We start from the raw sequence: 19,494 nt of genomic DNA, 5'->3' as shown, positions 1-19,494 counted from the left end.
CTGTACCTGCAAAATTTGCCCCCCAAAAAAACTGTCATGCTAATATTAGCAAGCTAACAATTGGGCTTTTAAAAAATGGCCCCCAGGTCGCACTTTGGACACCCTGTTTTAGAAGCTGAAAATTAGTTGAAATATACTTTTAAAGAGAGGTCCTACCATCAAGGTGAAGAGGGACGTCAGTGCGATGGCGGCTCGCTCCTCCGTGATGAAAGTGCGAGGTCGACCGGCCCACTGGGCGCTATCCTCCAAGTCTTTCTGCCTCAGCAAGCCTTGAGTCACAGACGGTCTGGGGGCAGCAGCAGCGTCCACTTCAGAGTCAGACTCCAGGGGGGGCATGTCTGCCATCCCCGCCTGGGAGGAGGTCTTAGATTGGAGTCTTTTCCTCCGGAAGACAGAAGGGAGAGGGGCGGCTGAGACCGGGTCACTGGTCTCTGTGAGGGGCTGAGACGGGGTGGCTTGATGATCAGCTTCCACTTTGGAACTCTTCTGCTTCCGCTCTCCTTTCTTGGTGGCTTTGTGCTCCCTGCCCTGGACTCTGCTTCTTTTGGACGGCGGGATGAACCCGGAGATGAGGTCGGAGGTGGGCTTCTTGAGAACAGCGCTGAGGTTGTAGTTGCTGCTGCTGCCGGCGGCAGGAAGCTGGTAGACTGGAGGCAGCTCTACGGGGAAGCTGCTGGCAGACTGCTGGATGAGCTTGGCCTCGCTCTCCAGGTACTGATCCAACATGTCGCTGCAGAACGCAGACAAGTTCTTCTTGGTCTGCTCCGGGGCCACGCACACCGCCGGACCTGCAAGAGCCCAAAATGAAAGCCCTGAAACCCCACAGAGCTATTGGAAGTGGTCATGTGACTGGCCAGTTGGAACCTTCGTCGTTGGAAGCTGGAGGAGCTGTGGAAGTCTCGGGGGAAGAGAACTTCTCTCTCCAGCCTTTAATCTGGGTCAGATCTGTAGTTTTCCCCGTTCTGGACACGAATGAGGTGGAAGCACCTGCAAGCACAACAAATTCAACTGTTCTTTAATGCAAGAAACACTCGTTCTTTCTTCAGTAGAGACTATCATCTGTGGACATCAGGCTGCAATATTCTCACCTAACCCAATAAGCAGAACTTGAGCCTCATACATACATACATACATACATTCATATATACATACGTATACACATACAAACCCCAAAAGCAGTGAAGTTGTCACGTTGTGTAAACGGTAAATAAAAAGAGAATACAATGATTTGCAAATCCTTTTCAACTTATATTCAATTGAATAGACTGCAAAGACAAGATATTTCATGTTTACACTGAGAAACTTCGTTATTTTTTGCAAATATTAGCTCATTTGGAATTTGATGCCTGTAACATGTTTCAAAAAAGCTGGCACAAGTGGCAAAAAAGACTGAGAAAGTTGAGGAAAGACTTATTTGGAACATCACACGTGAACAGGCTAATTGGGAACAGGTGGGTGCCATGATTGGGTATAAAAGCAGCTTCCATGAAATGCTCAGTCATTCACAAACAAGGACGGGGCTAGGGTCACCACTTTGTCAACAAATGCCTGAGCATATTGTTTAAGAACAACATTTCTCAACCAGCTATTGCAAGGAATTTAAGGATTTCACCATCAACGCTCCGTAATATCATCAAAAGGTTCAGAGAATCTGGAGAAATCACTGCACGTAAGCCATATTACGCACCTTGGATCCCTCAGGTGGTACTGCATCAAAAAGCCACATCAGTGTGCAAAGGATATCACCAAATGGGCTCAGGAATACTTCAGAAAAACACTGTCAGTAACTACAGATGGTCGCTACATCTGTAAATGCAAGTTAAAACTCTACTATGTAAAGCCAAAGTCATTTATCAACAACACCCAGAAACGCTTCGCTGGGCCCGAGCTCATCTAATAAGATGGACTGATGCAAAGTATAAAAAGTGTTCTGTGGTCTGATGAGTCCACATTTCAAATTGTGTTTAGAAACTGTGGACATCGTGTCCTCCGGACCAAAGAGGAAAAGAACCAGTTCTAGGTGCAAAGTGTAAAAGGCAGCATCTGTGATGGTATGGGGGTGTATTAGTGCCCAAGGCATGGGTAACTTCCACATCTGTGAAGGCCCCATTAATGCTGAAAGGTACATACAGCTTTTGGAGCAACATATGTTGCCATCCAAGCAATGTCTTTTTCATGGACGCCCCTGCTTATTTCAGCAAGACAATGCCAAGTCACGTGTTACAACTGTGTGGCTTCTAGACTGGCCAGCCTGTAGTCCAGACCTGTCTCCCATTGAAAATGTGTGGTGCAATATGAAGGCTAAAATATCACAAGGGAGACTGTTTAACAACTTAAGCTGTACATCAAGCAAGAATGGGAAATAATTCCACTTCAAAAATGTCTTCTCAGTTCCTTTACTGAGTGTTGTTAAAAGGAAAGGCCATGTAACACAGTGGTAAAAATACCTTTTTTGCAATGTGTTACTGCCATTAAATTCTAAGTTCATGATTATTTGCAAAAAATATATATGTTTCTCAGTGTGAACATGAAATATCTTGTCTTTGCAGTCTATTCAATTGAATATAAGTTGAAAAGGATTTGTTGTATTCTCTTTTTATTTACCATTTACACAACGTGGCAACGTCACTAGTTTTGTACAAACATATACATACGTACATACATGTATACACATACATACATACATACATACATATATATATACATACATGCATCCATACATATACCGTATTTTTCGGAGTATAAGTCGCACCGAAGTATAAGTCGCACCTGCCCAAAATGCATAATAAAAAAGGAAAAAAAACATATATAAGTCGCACTGGAGCCCGGCCAAACTATGAAAAAAACTGCGACTTATAGTCCGAAAAATACGGTATACACATACATACATACACACATATATATATATATATATATATATATATATATATATATATATATATGCATACATACATATATATATGCATACATATATATATATATATATGCATACATACATATATATATGCATACATACATATATATATATGCATACATACATATATATATGCATACATACATACATATATGCATACATACATACATACATATATTAATTTGTATGTATGTAATAAATTCCCATTTAGTTGAGAATGTCTCACAATCCTCACAAAGGGGTGGGAGGCTGGGGGGACCATGCGTCTTTTTGTGTCGTCCTCGCCAGTTTCGGGTCCCAAATGGCTGTCAAAGTGTACCAACTTGTCGGAATACCTACTCAGACTTCCTCTGTCCAGGGGAGATGCATGATTTATGATCTATAATAAACTTACAGGGAGCAAGGAAGCGAGAAAGCAACTTACCACTCAAATATGTAAGCATAGGGACTAGGGTTGTACAGTATACCAGTATTAGTATACAAACCCCGTTTCCATATGAGTTGGGAAATTGTGTTAGATGTAAATATAAACGGAATACAAGGATTTGCAAATACTTTTCAACCCATATTCAGTTGAATGCACTACAAAGACAAGATATTTGATGTTCAAACTCATAAACTTTATTTTTTTATGCAAATAATAATTAACTTAGAATTTCATGGCTGCAACATGTGCCAAAGTAGTTGGGAAAGGGCATGTTCACCACTGTGTTACATCACCTTTTCTTTTAACAACACTCAATAAACGATTGGGAGCTGAGGAAACTAATTGTTGAAGCTTTGAAAGTGGAATTCTTTCCCATTCTTGTTTTATGTAGACCTTCAGTCGTTCAACAGTCCGGGGTCTCCGCTGTCGTATTTTACACTTCATAATGCGCCACACATTTTCGATGGGAGACAGGTCTGGACTACAGGCAGGCCAGGAAAGTACCCGCACTCTTTTTTATGAAGCCACGCTGTTGTAACACGTGCTGAATGTGGCTTGGCATTGTCTTGCTGAAATAAGCAGCGGCGTCCATGAAAAAGACGCCGCTTAGATGGCAGCATATGTTGTTCCAAAACCAGTATGTACCTTTCAGCATTAATGGTGCCTTCACAGATGTGTAAGTTACCCATGCCTTGGGCACTAATACCCCCCCATACCATCACAGATGCTGGCTTTTCAACTTTGCGTCGATAACAGTTTGGATGGTTCGCTTCCCCTTTGGTCCGGATGACACAATGTCGAATATTTCCAAAAACAATTTGAAATGTGGACTCGTCAGACCACATAACACTTTTCCACTTTGCATGAGTCCATCTTAGATGATCTCGGGCCCAGAGAAGCCGGCGGCGTTTCTGGACGTTGTTGATAAATGGCTTTCGCTTTGCATAGTAGAGCTTTAACTTGCACTTACAGATGTAGCGACAAACTGTATTTAGTGACAGTGGTTTTCTGAAGTGTTCCTGAGCCCATGTGGTGATATCCTTTAGAGATTGATGTTGGTTTTTGATACAGTGCCGTCTGAGGGATCGACGGTCACGGTCATTCAATGTTGGTTTCCGGCCATGCCGCTTACGTGGAGTGATTTCTCCAGATTCTCTGAACCTTTTGATGATATTATGGACCGTAGATGTTGAAATCCCTAAATTTCTTGCAATTGCACTTTGAGAAACGTTGTTCTTAAACTCTTTGACTATTTGCTCACGCAGTTGTGGACAAAGGGTTGTACCTCGCCCCATCCTTTCTTGTGAAAGACTGAGCATTTTTTGGGAAGCTGTTTTTATACCCAATCATGGCACCCACCTGTTCCCAATTAGCCTGCACACCTGTGGGATGTTCCAAATAAGTGTTTGCTGAGCATTCCTCAACTTTATCAGTATTTATTGCCACCTTTCCCAACTTCTTTGTCACGTGTTGCTGGCATCAAATTCTAAAATTAATGATTATTTGCAAAAAAAAAAAAGTTTATCAGTTTGAACATCAAATATGTTGTCTTTGCAGCATATTCAACTGAATATGAGTTGAAAATGATTCGCAAATCATTGTATTCCATTTATATTTACATCTAACACAATTTCCCAACTCATATGGAAACGGGGTTTGTACATACCAGTACATACATACATACGAGGGGTGCACAAAAAATTCCATTCGCATCTGAATTGCGATACTTATTGATTCCGGTTTCCCATTTTTAAAATTAATAAAAAAAATAAAAATACATTTTTCAAATTATATTTTTTGTATTTCTAAGAATCAATTTTTAAAAAGAGGTTATAGGCCATCTCTTTGCAACCAGAAGGATATTTTCTAATCTGCAACCTGTTTGGAAAAGTTCCATCAAATAATACACTGCCAGAATTCCTGTGAATCCAATTGAGAATCGTGTTGAATTGAGAATCACTTTGAATTGACACCAGTGTTCAATTGAGAATCACTTTGAATTGAGAATCACTTTGAATTGATAATCGTGTTGAATTGAGAATCATGTTGAATTGAGAATCACTTTGAATTGACAACCGTGTTGAATTGAGAATCGTGTTGAATTGAGAATCACTTTGAATTGAGAATTGTGTTGAATTGAGAATCTTGTTGAATTGACAACCGTGTTGAATTGAGAATCACTTTGAATTGAGAATCGTGTTGAATTGAGAATCATGTTGAATTGAGAATCACTTTGAATTGACAACCGTGTTGAATTGAGAATCACTTTGAATTGACAGCTGTGTTGAATTGAATGGTGTTGAATTGAGAATCACTTTGAATTGAGAATCGTGTTGAATTGAGAATCACTTTGAATTGACAGCTGTGTTGAATTGAGAATGGTGTTGAATTGACAGCTGTGTTGAATTGAGAATGGTGTTGAATTGAGAGTCACTTTGAATTGAGAATCGTGTTGAATCGAGAACCGTGTTGAATTGAGAACCGTGTTGAATTGAGAATCACTTTGAATCGAGAATCGTGTTGAATTGAGAATCGTGTTGAATTGACAACCGTGTTGAATTGAGAATCGTGTTGAATTGAGAATCGTGTCGAATTGAGAATACCTTTGAATTGACAACCGTGTTTGTACCTCGGAGTCTTGTTCACGAGTGAGGGAAGAGTGGATCGTGAGATCGACAGGCGGATCGGTGCGGCGTCTTCAGTAATGCGGACGCTGTATCGATTTGTTGTGGTGAAGAAGGAGCTGAGCCGGAAGGCAAAGCTCTCAATTTACCGGTCGATCTACGTTCCCATCCTCACCTATGGTCATGAGCTTTGGGTTATGACCGAAAGGACAAGATCACGGGTACAAGCGGCCAAAATGAGTTTCCTCCGCCGGGTGGCGGGGCTCTCCCTTAGAGATAGGGTGAGAAGCTCTGTCATCCGGGGGGAGCTCAAAGTAAAGCCGCTGCTCCTCCACATCGAGAGGAGCCAGATGAGGTGGTTCGGGCATCTGGTCAGGATGCCACCCGAACGCCTCCCTAGGGAGGTGTTTAGGGCACGTCCGACCGGCAGGAGGCCACGGGGAAGACCCAGACTATGTCTCCCGGCTGGCCTGGGAACGCCTCGGGATCCCCCGGGAAGAGCTGGACGAAGTGGCTGGGGAGAGGAAAGTCTGGGCTTCCCTGCTTAGGCTGCTGCCCCCGCGACCCGACCTCGGATAAGCGGAAGAAGATGGATGGATGGTTGAATTGAGAATCACTTTGAATCGAGAATCGTGTTGAATTGAGAATCACTTTGAATTGACAACCGTGTTGAATTGAGAATCGTGTTGAATTGACAACAGTGTTGAATTGAGAATCGTGTTGAATTGAGAATCACTTTGAATAGACAACAGCGTTGAATAGAGAATTACTTTGAATCGAGAATCGTGTTGAATCGAGAATCACATTCAATTGACAAAGGTGTTGAATCGAGAATCGTGTTGAATCGAGAATCGTGTTGAATTGAGAATCACTTTGAATTGACAACCGTGTTGAATTGAGAATCGTGTTGAATCGAGAATCGTGTTGAATTGAGAATCACTTTGAATTGACAACCGTGTTGAATTGAGAATCGTGTTCAATCGAGAATCGTGTTGACTTGAGAATCGTTTTGAATTGACAACCGTGTTGAATTGACAACCGTGTTGAATTGAGAATCATGTTGAATTGAGAATCACATTGAATTGAGAATCATGTTGAATTGAGAATCACATTGAATTGACAACGGTGTTGAATTGACAACCGTGTTAAATTGAGAATCGTTTTGAATCGAGAATCGTGTTGAATTGAGAATCACTTTGAATCTAGACTCGTGTTGAATTGAGAATTGCGTTGAATCGAGAATCACATTGAATTGACAACGATGTTGAATTGACAACCGTGTTAAATTGAGAATCATTTTGAATCAAGAATTGTGTTGAATTGAGAATCACTTTGAATTGACAACAGTGTTGAATTGAGAATCGAGATTCATTTTGAATCGAGAATCACTTTGAATCAAGAATCGTGTTGAATTGAGAATCACTTTGAACCGAGAATTACTTTGAATCGAGAATCGTGTTGAATTGAGAATTGTGTTGAATTGAGAATCGTGTTGAATCGAGAACCGTGTTGAATCGAGAATCGTGTTGAATTGAGAATCGTGTTGAATCGAGAATGGAGTCTGACTCAAATGGTCACCCCGGGAATGGGAATGGCATACCTGCCAACTTTTGAAATCAGAAAAACCTAGTAGCCAGGGTCCAGGGGCCGCAGGCCCCGGTAGGTCCAGGACAAAGTCCTGGTGGGTGGTTCAGGCTTCGCCCCCCGACGCAAAATGATTATTAGCATTCAGACAGGTTAAAATGTTGCTAAAACCATCACTTTTCTATCAGTCACAGTGACTTTTCAAAACAAAAATATTACAGCAAAAATCATATGGGTTGATTGACATGTTTATTCTGTAAGCTAACTTCAATAGTTTGAAATTATTTTGACAGTTAATGCCAGTTATCCTGTCAACCTTTCACAAGACTTCAATTTGTTAATTGAAAGTATAAACAGTATAAACACTTTTTACAGTAAACAAATGGTAAAACAGTACTAAACAATTCCATTAAAAAAAAAATTGGTGTCATTATTAACTTTCTGTCCAAGCTTGTATAATCTACTGCCTTGTTCAATTGTAAAAAATATTCTGTGCCTAAAATTCACATTTCTATCACAATTATCATACTGTAAACATGGTAAGCTAACTTCATTAAAATTAATAGTCCTGTCAATAGCATGGAATTACAATTCAAATGTAGTTTTTTTGTAAACCTTTCAAAAGAATTCAAAATATGAAAAATTAATGAAAATTAATTTAAGCCATCAGACACTTGAAAAGTGGCACATCACATCTCTAATGTAATCATTTTAACTTTTCAACAGAAATAGCACTGCAAAAATATTAAGGACATACTTCTGTATTTTGGTAGTTATGCTGTCAACATTTAACAAGATTTCTTCAACTTGGACTTGAAAGCATAAATAGTATAAACACTTTTAACAGTATAACAGTACTAAACAATTCCAATAGATAACATTGGTGTCATTACCTTTTTGTTTGCTCAATTATTGCCTCCGTAAATAAAACTTTGGCATTTATCACATCCAAAGAATCTGTTTGGGCGACGAAAAACGTTGAAAGTTTTCCACTTGTATCGCTAGCAACGGCATTAGACTTGTGTTTTTTTGTCCCAACGTGGTCTTTTACATCGCTAATTCCTCCGTGTCCGATCGAAACATCTTGTCTGCACAAGGTGCAATTCGCGTAGTTTTCACCCTTTTTGGAACGGATAATTATTCCCGGATAGGCTTTTGAATATTCTTCACGGAATGACTGCAGTTTCCTTTTCGGTTTAAGACTCGTATGCGATTTTTCTCCGGCTGATTCCATGATCGTTCGCTTGTTTGGAAACAATGGCAACTGGTGCCTCGGGCTTGGCAGCGGTGCTATAAATAGCCTCGCGCATGGCATTCGGAATGGCTCGATAGGAAGTTACGGGAAGCACTGGTAGGGCTGGGCGATATGACTAAAAAATGTATCACGATATAAGTGTTTCATATCAGTCGATATCGATAATTATTGATTAAAAAAAAAAAAAATTCTAAATAAAGACCAGGAGAAAAAAGGCTGAATTTAAATAATTTTATTTTAAATATAAGTAGGTAGCATGTCCTTCGCTAATTGATCCACCACTGCATCCGTTATTTCTTTATAACGTTTTGAATTTTTGTCATATGGCACTGCTGCCGAGTATGTCTCGATGGTGGTCTGTTGTTGCCGCTTCGGTGCTGTTCCACTTGCACCGGCTGATGTAGATGGTTGTGGTTGTTTGTTACTGCTGTACTCCAGCGGGTGAGAGCGGCTCAGGTGGTAAAATAAGTTTGTCGTGTCCCCAGACTTGGTCGGGACGACGACCTTGCAAAGTTTGCAGACAGTATTACTCTGATTCGCATCGGACTTAAAAAATCCAAAATACTGCCAAACTGGTGACGTGACGTTTCCTTTTTTATTTACAATTTCCTCTCGTGCCGCCGCACTCATATTCCCGTTTTGTTTCACTCCTCGTCGTCAGCTCGCCGTTGTTGCTTTTTTTTTTTTCCTGTTAGCATTTCCCAGAATGCCTTGCGGTTCAGGCTCGGCCGTGATAGGTTGAGAGGCCAAAGCCCTTCCTCTGCCTACACCCCCCAGAATGCCGTGCGGTTCCGGCTCGGCATTTCTTCCTATTTTTTCTAACAGAACTCAGTGAAATTATCGAACGTTCTATCGACCCCATTTTCTATTGATATTGATCACATGTCTATCGCGATATATATTGTTATTGTTTTATCGCCCAGCCCTAGGAAGCAGTGTCGATTGTCATTGTTGTTACGCGATTTCGTGAATAAAACTTTAAAAAAAAATTAAAAAAAAATTTAATTAATGAAAAACCGTATTTTTTATCACTGCAACCGTAACCCGGAATAGGTTGATGAAAACCGTACTAATTACGGGAAAACCGGAGTAGTTGGCAGGTATGAATATATTTATTTTTACAGTCCAATGTGACTTTAAAGATGTCAGTATGAATATTAAATATATTTACTTTTACAGTAAAATGTGACTTTAAAGAGGTCAGTATGAATATTAAATATGATATTTATTTTTACAGTCTAATGTGACTTGAAAGAGGTCAGTATGAATATTAAATATATTTATTTTTACAGTCAATGTGACCTGAAAGAGGTCAGTATGATAAAGGTGGCCCCACTTTGGTGTCCCTGGTGCAGATACTGTATCTGGTCAAAATGACCAATAATATATCTAATATATAGAAATAATAATCAGTAATACACACTGGTTCAGTGAAAAGGATCCAATCAGAAATTCTGAAAGTTGGATGAAAACGGGGCCATACCTTTTTGAACCCTGGCGGAGGGAGACTGACTTTGTAAGGGCAGCAGATCTTGGCTTAGGGGCTCCTGAGAAGCTCCGGGCGGGGGGAGAGGAAGACGGACCCCCAAGTACTGCAGGTCGATGGCCAGAGTGGGATCCAGCATGTTCATCTTCAGTCCCACTGAACAACACAAAGGTGATGAAAGCAGGTCTTTGCTTGGGGTTTCCCAAGGATTCTGATACCAACCCTCCTGTAGCACCGGGTGGATGATCTGCTGGTGCTTCATCAGCTTCATGTCTCTTACAAGGACGTCCTCAAAGGTAGCGATTGTCTCCTCTGAAAAAGCCGAGGCCGGAAATGAACGTGTGCTCCAAAAACTGAAACCTACCAGGTAGACTAGACCCAGGTCCAGGGGCTCCAGCAGTTTACCGTCCAGGCGTTCTTCAGTCCGCTGTGGCGGCTGGACTTGTGGTGACGCCATAGGACAGCTGCTGGTGTCTTTGTCTTCACAATCTGCAAGGTGAAGTTGGAGGGCCTCCTGAAACGTAAAGTTATTTTCTTAGTCCGCATGTTGGATATGGACTGCCACCTCCTGCTGTTGCAAATCAGGACTTTTACAGCACCTGCTAAAATTCAGTAGAGTGTATTTGGAGATATGAAGCTAAGACCAAAACATCCACTCTTACTCGCTAGCATTAGCTTTAGCCTATAGCAAGAGATGGACATAGGTTTGTTTTTAAAAGCACAGGAAAGAAGTGGCCGATAATTATTGCATTAAGAAAAGGAATCATCAAAAGGTGCAGCTAGCTAATTGGGTGAAGCGGTTGGAGCATGGCACTGCTAGTCTGCACCATACTGAGGCACAACAAGTCTAACCAAAGATCTTTAAATAAAGTCTAAACATTTATTCATGAAAATATGGAGAAGCAGCTGGATGAAGTCCACTCTCCAAGGTAAATACCTTACTTCATAAAACTACTGCACTCGTTTCTACTGCAGTATTTTATACAATATTTACTATCGAAATCAGGGGTGCCCAAACTTATTCCACTGAGGGCCACGGACTAACAAATCAAAGAATGCAGGGGGCCATTTTTGGTAGTTTTCACTCTCAAAACCAATATGTAGATTATTTTATAAGGAACTACAAAAAGGCATCCAGGTAGCAATTTCGTGTGAATGCTGAAGAGCCAAAGCCGAACTAAAATGTTAACCGTTAGCACGCGGGCCAGATAGCGTCAATTATCAAAAAATATGGGCTAAATGCTAACATTTAGCATTAGTGAAATACCAAAATATATGACACTGAGGGCTAGCATGTTTATGTTGTGTAACCGTAACATGCGTCAAATACCAAAATATATTAATCTGAAGTGTGTACTGTACCTGAAAAATGCTAGCATGCTAATGTTAACATGGATCAAGGCACAGAGGTGTATACCTAAAAAAATAACTTCCAAAAAGCTAGCTAGCTAGCATACTGACTAATAGATTCCGATTTTTGGGTTAAGGATTTAAATCAGAACAGATTGTGAATTCTACATGATTCTTGATTCAAAGCAATATATTGGGTATATAAATGATAACAAAACCTTTTGCAAAAAGAACTACTCTTGGTGGCTGGCGTAGACGCACGTACACAGCAAGTACGCGCAGCGATGGACTGAAAAACGTTTTCAAAAACCATTCCTCAAAACTTATAATCATTCATTATCGCGCAATATAAGAATCACAACACAGATGTGAACGGATCTTTTCTGGCATGCCTACCAATTAAACCCCTAAGTTGAGGCTGTCCAATCACATGCCTGTACTGTATGTGCATTCCAATTCCGTGTGTTTTTGCTTCATGGTTACATTTTCACATGCACAGGTCTGGCAAGCCAAAATAGGGTGGTAGATTAGGTCGGGAGTATAAAACCCCAGGTAGTCAGAGAGTCTAAACCATCTAACATGGACGAGTGAATGCAGTCCATACCTTGGATGTGAAGGAGATAAAGAGTTGTTCCTCCACTTCTTCCAGGTTAGGTTGCATGGTTGTGTAGGCCAAGTCGTCTATCTTCTGATCCAAGTCAGACTTGGCAAGTTTTTGCTGTCTTGACCTCTTCTTGCACTTCAATTCTTTAGGAGAATGATGAGGTTGGCGGCTGTTGGTCTCTCCTGAAGCATCAGGCGGGCAGGGAGGTGTCAGAGAATCTGTGCTTGGAAAGTCAATCCCCATTCCAAGGTGATCATTGGTGGAAAAAAAGTGCACAAGATCTGCAATTGAAGGTGTGGGTGACAAACCTTCTCCATCCAAAGAGGAGAATGTTGGAGACAGAGCCAACGGAAGGACAAGGGGTGACAGTTCTCCCGGGAAAGGTAGGGGCTGTTCGCTTTCTTGAAATGAAAGCGTGTGAACAATTGGGGAATCAGAATGGGTAAGAGTCTGTGAGTCAACAGAAGGCTGGGACTGAAGGTCAGTAGGAGTCGTCGGGTCTCGAGGGTTTGACGGAGGCTGGGATGAAATGTTTGTTGGAGTTTCAGAAGGCAGCAAAGACGACTCCAGTGAAAGAGTCGGTGATGTGGGCCGGAACTCTGTGAATGGAGAGTTCACATAGGGCTCCGATGGAGGCAACACCGTGTGCCATTTAAAGACAGACGGACAAGAATGCTCTCTGACTGGCAACCTCTCAGGAGACTCAGAGGGGGCAGAGTCCAGGTCTAATGTAAAGGAGTCTGGTAGAGGGGGTAATGTCTCAGGTGAACTTGCAGGAGACAAAGGTTCAAAGCCAAAGGGTGAACAGGGTGAGTCAGGAAGTAGGCCGACGGACTTGGGCTCCAAGGACAGGGCGTGCGGAACATGTGCTACTGACGTGTCAAACAGGGGCGACACCATGGAAGATGAAGATGAGGTAGTAAGAGATGAACAACTAAAAACCCCGTTTTTACTCAGCGGCTGCTCAACATTGGCTAATACTTCTGTTTCCTCCAACACTCTGGGTTCTGGCGCACAGCTTTCCAGAACACCGTCAATATATATTGATTCTTTTGCTCCTGGAGAGACCACTGTGTCCTGAAATGTCAGACTGGGACTGGAGGGCTGTTGAAAGGATTCTATCACTTTTTCTGGGACAATCCCAGTAATTTGGTCTGCTTCGCTTGTGGTCAAATCCTGTTTGTTGGGCTTCGGCTTACTAGCAATGCTAGGTGGATTTGCAGAAGCTGCGTCTGTTCCTGTTATGACTTCAGTAAGAGCTTGGCTGGGAGAGGAATCCAGTCTGCTCTTGACTTTCTTGGTCTTAGTTGAATGTTGTTTCAGAAACAGAGCCAAGGCTGGCAGAGTAAGCGGTGCCGGACGTTTAACACTTTGATTTAGCCCCACTTGGGACGGACATTTATGCCCCTCTGAAACAACTTCAGTTCTGATTTTGTCAGAGCAAGTGTCACTCTTTTCCTGTGGTGAAATCTCCTCACACGATTGGATGGTCTTCCTATCAGCTTTGGGAACATATTTGCTGCAGCCCTTGCCTGGTGTGGTTCCGGTTTTGGTTTGCTCAAATGTTTGTGAGGCACCCGACAAATCCACAGTACAACTTTTCAAGGGAACATGAACATCCCGAATGAGATCAGCAATTAACTTCTGCGCTGGCTGTGGGTCGCTGCTGAAGGAAACAACAGAGCGACTTGTGATTCATTCAGACTTTACAAGATAACAAGAACAAAGAGGACCACTGTTTTAAGTCCCATTTTAAATACACTAAGGAGATCAGGAATGCATCACCCTGCCTGATCCCTCCACATCTGCCGATCAGAGTAGTCAACAATACTTTTCAAAATGTTCAACTAAGCATCAACAATCACTTCATATTGTGGACTTTTTCGGAACAAAAAAGTTATACTCCAAGCTGTTGTTCCGAATGTGTTGCAGTTGGAGAACCTTGGTCAGAGTCTTCACCAACGCTTTGTAAAGACAACTCATGGCTTCCTGACACGGTTTATTGTCTTTTGAGACCTCTTTGGAATAACTGTCAAATAAAGACTTCTAAGACTCAGTACATGTCCATGCACTAAATTAGTCCAATTTCTCAAATAGTTTGGCTCTGAATAAGCATCCTACAACCCAACGAAACACCTTAATTGAATCGTGTTCGGTTGTGAAATATCGGACTAACACACCTGGATTATGCGACTGAAAACCAGATCTCTCGAGTGGGCGTGTTTCGCCGCAGGGGACCCTTCGTATCGCGCATGTACCGATCTCTACACACGGGATACAAACCGGAAGCGGATGCCATTCAATCAAAACAACATTTGTAATGGAGGAGATTGCTTGACAAATGAAAAAAACATAACATTTTGAAGTCCATCGATGGTAGAAAAAAGAAACAGATTTATTTAAGAAGGTACTCAAGGAAACGTAGAAAGCTGGCTTCATTCTGACTCCTGAACGAAATACAAAGGAGATGAAAGAGAATGAAGCTGGTATATTACAAGGCAAATAATAAAGTACACAAACCTCTTCGCGCTGTATTTGTGCACTCCAAAGTGATTAGCAACAAGTCTATATTCCACACAACTGGCAAGATAGTCCAGAACAATAACAACCTTTATCTGGAACAGTATCGGCCGGGGCACAAGATAGTCCAGAACAATAACAACCTTCATCCGGAACATTATCAGGTCTTTCCCTTCCATCAACCCACAGAGCCTTATGAATGAACTCTGAGACATTCAGAAGTTTTGTTTCCATGATTCTCTGTCCGAAAATTCCTTCAAAAAAACTCACTCTTGTTGGTCTGTCATTGCTTCGGACCTGCATCTGGTCCAAGACCTTCTTGGTAGTAGCGCAATCTAAGATCACTTCTTGATGCTGTCTGCTATTTAACATCAGCATAGTCATTAGAAACGTAATATATCTAATTTGTGTCAATATTACATCAATCAATCAAAGTCTATTTATATAGCCAGTAATCACAAATGCCTCAAAGGGCTGCACAAACCACAACATCAACATCATCCGGTACAGTAGTTAAACTGTTGATTTGTAAGGAGCAATTGGCTGGTGTGACGCTATAGGTCAAGCGGAGAAGCAACACATTTATCTGCGCTGAAAGGAAGTAAGACCAGTACCGTATTTTCCGCACTATAAGGCGCACCTAAAAACCACAATTTTTCTCAAAAGCTGACAGTGCGCCTTATAACCCGGTGCGCTTTATTACGATTCATTTTCATAAAGTTTCGGTCTCGCAACTTCGGTAAACAGCCGCCATCTTTTTTCCCGGTAGAACAGGAAGCGCTTCTTCTTCTACGCAAGCAACCGCCAAGGAAAGCACCCGCCCCCATAGAACAGGAAGCGCTTCACCCGCCCCCGGAAGAAGAAGAAAAAACGCGCGGATATCACCGTACGTTTCATTTCCTGTTTACATCTGTAAAGACCACAAAATGGCTCCTACTACGCGACAAGGATCCGGTTCATAAAAAGACGCAATCCCTCCATCCGCACACGGATTACTACCGTATTTCACAGCAACTGATATTCCTGTGAACCGCACTGTGGAACGGGAGCACGTACGGTGAATATTCGCACCACAGGGAATGAGAAGTCATCCTTCACTGTGGTTCTAGCTTGCCATGCTAACTTCCACCCATGGTGATATTCAAAAGGAAGACCTTGCCAAAAGAGACCTTTCCAGCCGGCGTCATCATAAAAGCTAACTCGAAGGGATGGATGGATGAAGAAAAGATGAGCGAGTGGTTAAGGGAAGTTTACGCGAAGAGGCCGGGTGGCTTTTTTCACACAGCTCCGAAGGCGAACACACCTTCACTAAGACGGGCAGATAGCGCCGGTCGACATACGCCAACATCTGCCAGTGGATCGTAAATGCCTGGGCAGATAGTTTCGGTCACAACTGTGGTCCGAGCTTTCCGGAAGGCAGGATTCACAGAACTGCTGCACAACAACAGCGACACTGAATCCGATGACTTCGACGAGGCGGAGCCGGCCATTTTTGGATCCCACGCTTGCGCAACTTTTCAATTCGGACACCGAAGACGAAGAATTCGAAGGATTTACGAATGAAGAATAACTTCAGAAGGTGAGCGCTATGTTTATTTTGTGTGTTGTGACATTAACGTTCGAGCAACATTATGTTGCTATTTATTGCTCTACACCATTTTGAATTTTACTATGTTTGTGATTGCACATTTGCGTACATTTTGGGACAGAGTTGTTAGAACGCTGGTTTTCAATATATTATTAAAGTTTGACTGAACTATCTGACTGTTTTTTTGACATTCACTTTAGCGCAGCGTTTTTTTGACATTCACTTTAGCGCAGCGTAGGCGCGGCTTATAGTCCGGGGCGGCTTATTGGTGGACAAAATTATGAAATATGTAATTCATAGAAGGTGCGGCTAATAATCCGGTGCGCCTTATAGTGCGGAAAATACGGTAGTCGTATTAGAGAGTGTGCATGGACAACTGGGACTTCACACATCGCTGTGAACAATACAAAAAAACTAACTATTTGAGAAATCAGACTAATTGCGTGTATGGAAACGTAGTGACTGATGCACTGTTGGCACAGTCCACATCCTCAATTTCTCTGTTACCCAGGACTTCTTTGCTTTGAGGACAGAAGCTCTGATGTTGGAATATTGTAATGTATGCTTCTTTGTGACAACATTTGCTTTCTGCGCTAACAGTTCTATCAGGCATTGACCTACATCAGTGCAACCTAAGCAAAATAAGCTTTCCCATGATTAAACACACCGAGGTTGGCAAATGTAATACCCATGAGCCACTGGAACATGAAGGTGTGCAACAACACTCAAACAGGAGAAAGAACAAGACCGAAGCAATTCCAAAGCAGAAACACAAAGTATGTTGATGGAAACACACACTACTCTAATTGGTACCTTTAATTAACAGAAACCCCAAAATGTACATGCTGAGTAAAGAAGCTCTTACCAAGACATGTCCTTCACACCTTTGGGTCCAAATCCAGAAGAAACTTTTTGGACTAAAGTCGCCTCTGAATGCTTGGGCTCCAGCGAGCTTCTGTTTTTATGATTTGCAAGCAAAGATTTCAAGTTTTTCTTCAAAGGTTGCTGTTCACTGGTTTTTGCAACTCCATCTTGGTGGGATTTCAGCTTCAGGCCCCATGACTTGACAGGATCCTCCTTTAGTCCTTTGGCGAATGGGTTGTAGTCCACTTTCAGCTGAACAAACTGGGAGTTCTGGTATGCAGTAACAGCCATGAACTCTGTTTGTTGGAAAGTGAAGGTAGCAACATTGGAGGTGTTTAGTTTAATGTCTTTAGCAGCTTTCTCCGTTTGGACCACGTGGAGGCGTGGTATGTAGCGATGCATCAGGTGTAGTATGGTATTGCTCTCTTTGTCGGCCGTGTTGCTCGTAAGCTTCAGTTTGTAAAAAGAAACCGGATTCTGCATCCACTGTTGACCCGTTGAAGGTGACTCGGGATGTGAAAATGGCAGACTTGTGACATGATTTTCTGCCTTTCCGGCCACCTGCCAGCTGGTGCCGGTCCATGTGTAATGACTACGGTCTAAAGGCTGAACGTCCATCATCAAAACATACTTCTTGGACGGCTGCAAGCCTGAGATGCGGAAACGACAATATGGAAACATCCTGCTGCCTTGTTTGGTGACAATCATCTCTGTTTTACACCTGAAGAACTCGTTCCACATATTGTTGTTGTCCAAAGTCACTCTGATGCCTCGGCAGGTGCTGTCGGGTGCCAGGAGGTCACACTTAAGCACGTTCATGGCGGATGATCCACTGGGCTTCCAGCTGGATGCTTTGGGCTGAACGTCGGCTTGGACCATTATTCCTGTCTCCTTGTGGCGTCCGTGTGACCCGTGTTTGCCTTGGCTCGCCTGACCAAAGTGATTGGGCAGATGGTCTGCGGCAAGAGCGGCTGCAGGGCTGGTCACCACGCCGCCATCAAACACCATCACGTTCTTCTGAGTCCTAGAGGCCATGGACGCATCGCACACATCTAAGGGATGGAACCATTTAGCTTTTTGTACATCATACCAGGGCCAAGTACATCACCTGTGGGGGGAAACAATATTTACCTCCTTGATGTTTTGCTCTGCACTTGGACAATGAGCAGGAAGCTAATACAACACAACACGCTAATATGCTTACATATTAGCAAAGTCGCATGCTAGCATCAAACTAAGATTGTTACATGTTCTAACCAACCGGAAGACTAACAATTCTTTGCAGATCAACGCATGTTAACCATACTTCCTTACTTTCAGAGTTACATTAACTAGACAAAATAATATTTTTCTATAAAGATCCTTCAGTTTGACGCTAATTTACGCCGGTGACTGCATGGCTTTCGATGTAAACATTTGAAGTAAACATGTAACACGCCTTGTTTTGACGCCAAAGATGCTTGACAGTAAACTGTTACTCAGTAAGAAGAGAAGTGTGTAGTCAAAAGAATTACCTGCTAGCATATGCAAGTCAATAATCAGTCATATGCTAACATATGCAAGTCAATAATCAATCATATGCTAACATGCTAGCATATGCAAGTCAATAATCAGTCATATGCTAGCATATGCAAGTCAATAATCAGTCATATGCTAACATATGCAAGTCAATATGCTGCTTGACAACCAAGACTTTCTTCTTTGAACTCAACAGCTAGTTAGCTAGCTAACTAGCTAGCTAGCACGGCCTGAAGAAGAACCTTGGACTAAATCCCAGTCCGAGCGACCACGTGTTTGATGACGTCACGCGGATTACCTCCGGCACTGCTAAAGGCTTCTAGCGTCTGGACGATGTCGCGTCAAACTGAACGCTAGCGCTTGTTCGCCGTCATTGGCGCCTCGTCGACATCTTGCTTGTGTCCAAGCGCGGCTAGCAACCCGCGTGTTCGATGACGTCACGCCTCGTGCGCGTTCACGGCCCTTTTTCAATTAGTACTGCGCAGCCTCCGCCGCCGCCATCTTGGCGCCGCCATCCGCCCGCGAGTCGACAAGCAAAAGTTAGACGACGTCCAGGAGCGCACCTGGCCGTCACCTGCCGTCTTCTTCTTCTTCTTCGTCGGCCCTGACGACTAAGGTGTGTGCGTGTGTCACGCAAACTGTTGATATTATTGGCTACTCAAACAACTCTATCCATATTTACTGTACATAATAAAGTATCTTCTTCCACAAGTACTAGCACTCACAAACAACATGGCGTCTACGACCCTGCTAGAAGCTT

General features: G+C 42.5%; 1 protein-coding gene across 7 annotated transcripts in view; it reads right to left on the bottom strand.

Annotated features, from left to right (window-relative positions):
* The window catches only part of mgaa (MAX dimerization protein MGA a), a 47,179-nt gene extending 27,990 nt beyond the window's left edge, over positions 1 to 19,189 (bottom strand). For 3 of the 7 annotated variants that reach the window (XM_061981715.2, XM_061981721.2, XM_061981719.2), the window contains exons 1-8: positions 19,033 to 19,189; positions 17,218 to 18,324; positions 12,245 to 13,910; positions 10,696 to 10,804; positions 10,513 to 10,602; positions 10,288 to 10,446; positions 865 to 987; positions 157 to 788 (exon numbers count right to left, since the gene is read on the bottom strand). In XM_061981715.2, coding sequence (XP_061837699.2) covers positions 157 to 788; positions 865 to 987; positions 10,288 to 10,446; positions 10,513 to 10,602; positions 10,696 to 10,804; positions 12,245 to 13,910; positions 17,218 to 18,251 — 3,813 coding nt within the window. In that variant the 5' untranslated portion in view covers positions 18,252 to 18,324; positions 19,033 to 19,189. Of the gene's footprint in view, positions 1 to 156; positions 789 to 864; positions 988 to 10,287; positions 10,447 to 10,512; positions 10,603 to 10,695; positions 10,805 to 12,244; positions 13,911 to 17,217; positions 18,325 to 18,347 lie in introns of all 7 variants that reach the window. The other 4 variants (XM_061981720.2, XM_061981718.2, XM_061981717.2 and 1 more) reach the window with 4 other exon arrangements.
* Between the last annotated feature and the right edge of the window lie 305 nt (positions 19,190 to 19,494).

This window comes from Nerophis lumbriciformis, linkage group LG24 (genome assembly GCF_033978685.3).
Source record: "Nerophis lumbriciformis linkage group LG24, RoL_Nlum_v2.1, whole genome shotgun sequence".
Taxonomy (NCBI): domain Eukaryota; kingdom Metazoa; phylum Chordata; class Actinopteri; order Syngnathiformes; family Syngnathidae; genus Nerophis; species Nerophis lumbriciformis.
This window is presented reverse-complemented; position numbering and strand designations above follow the sequence as displayed.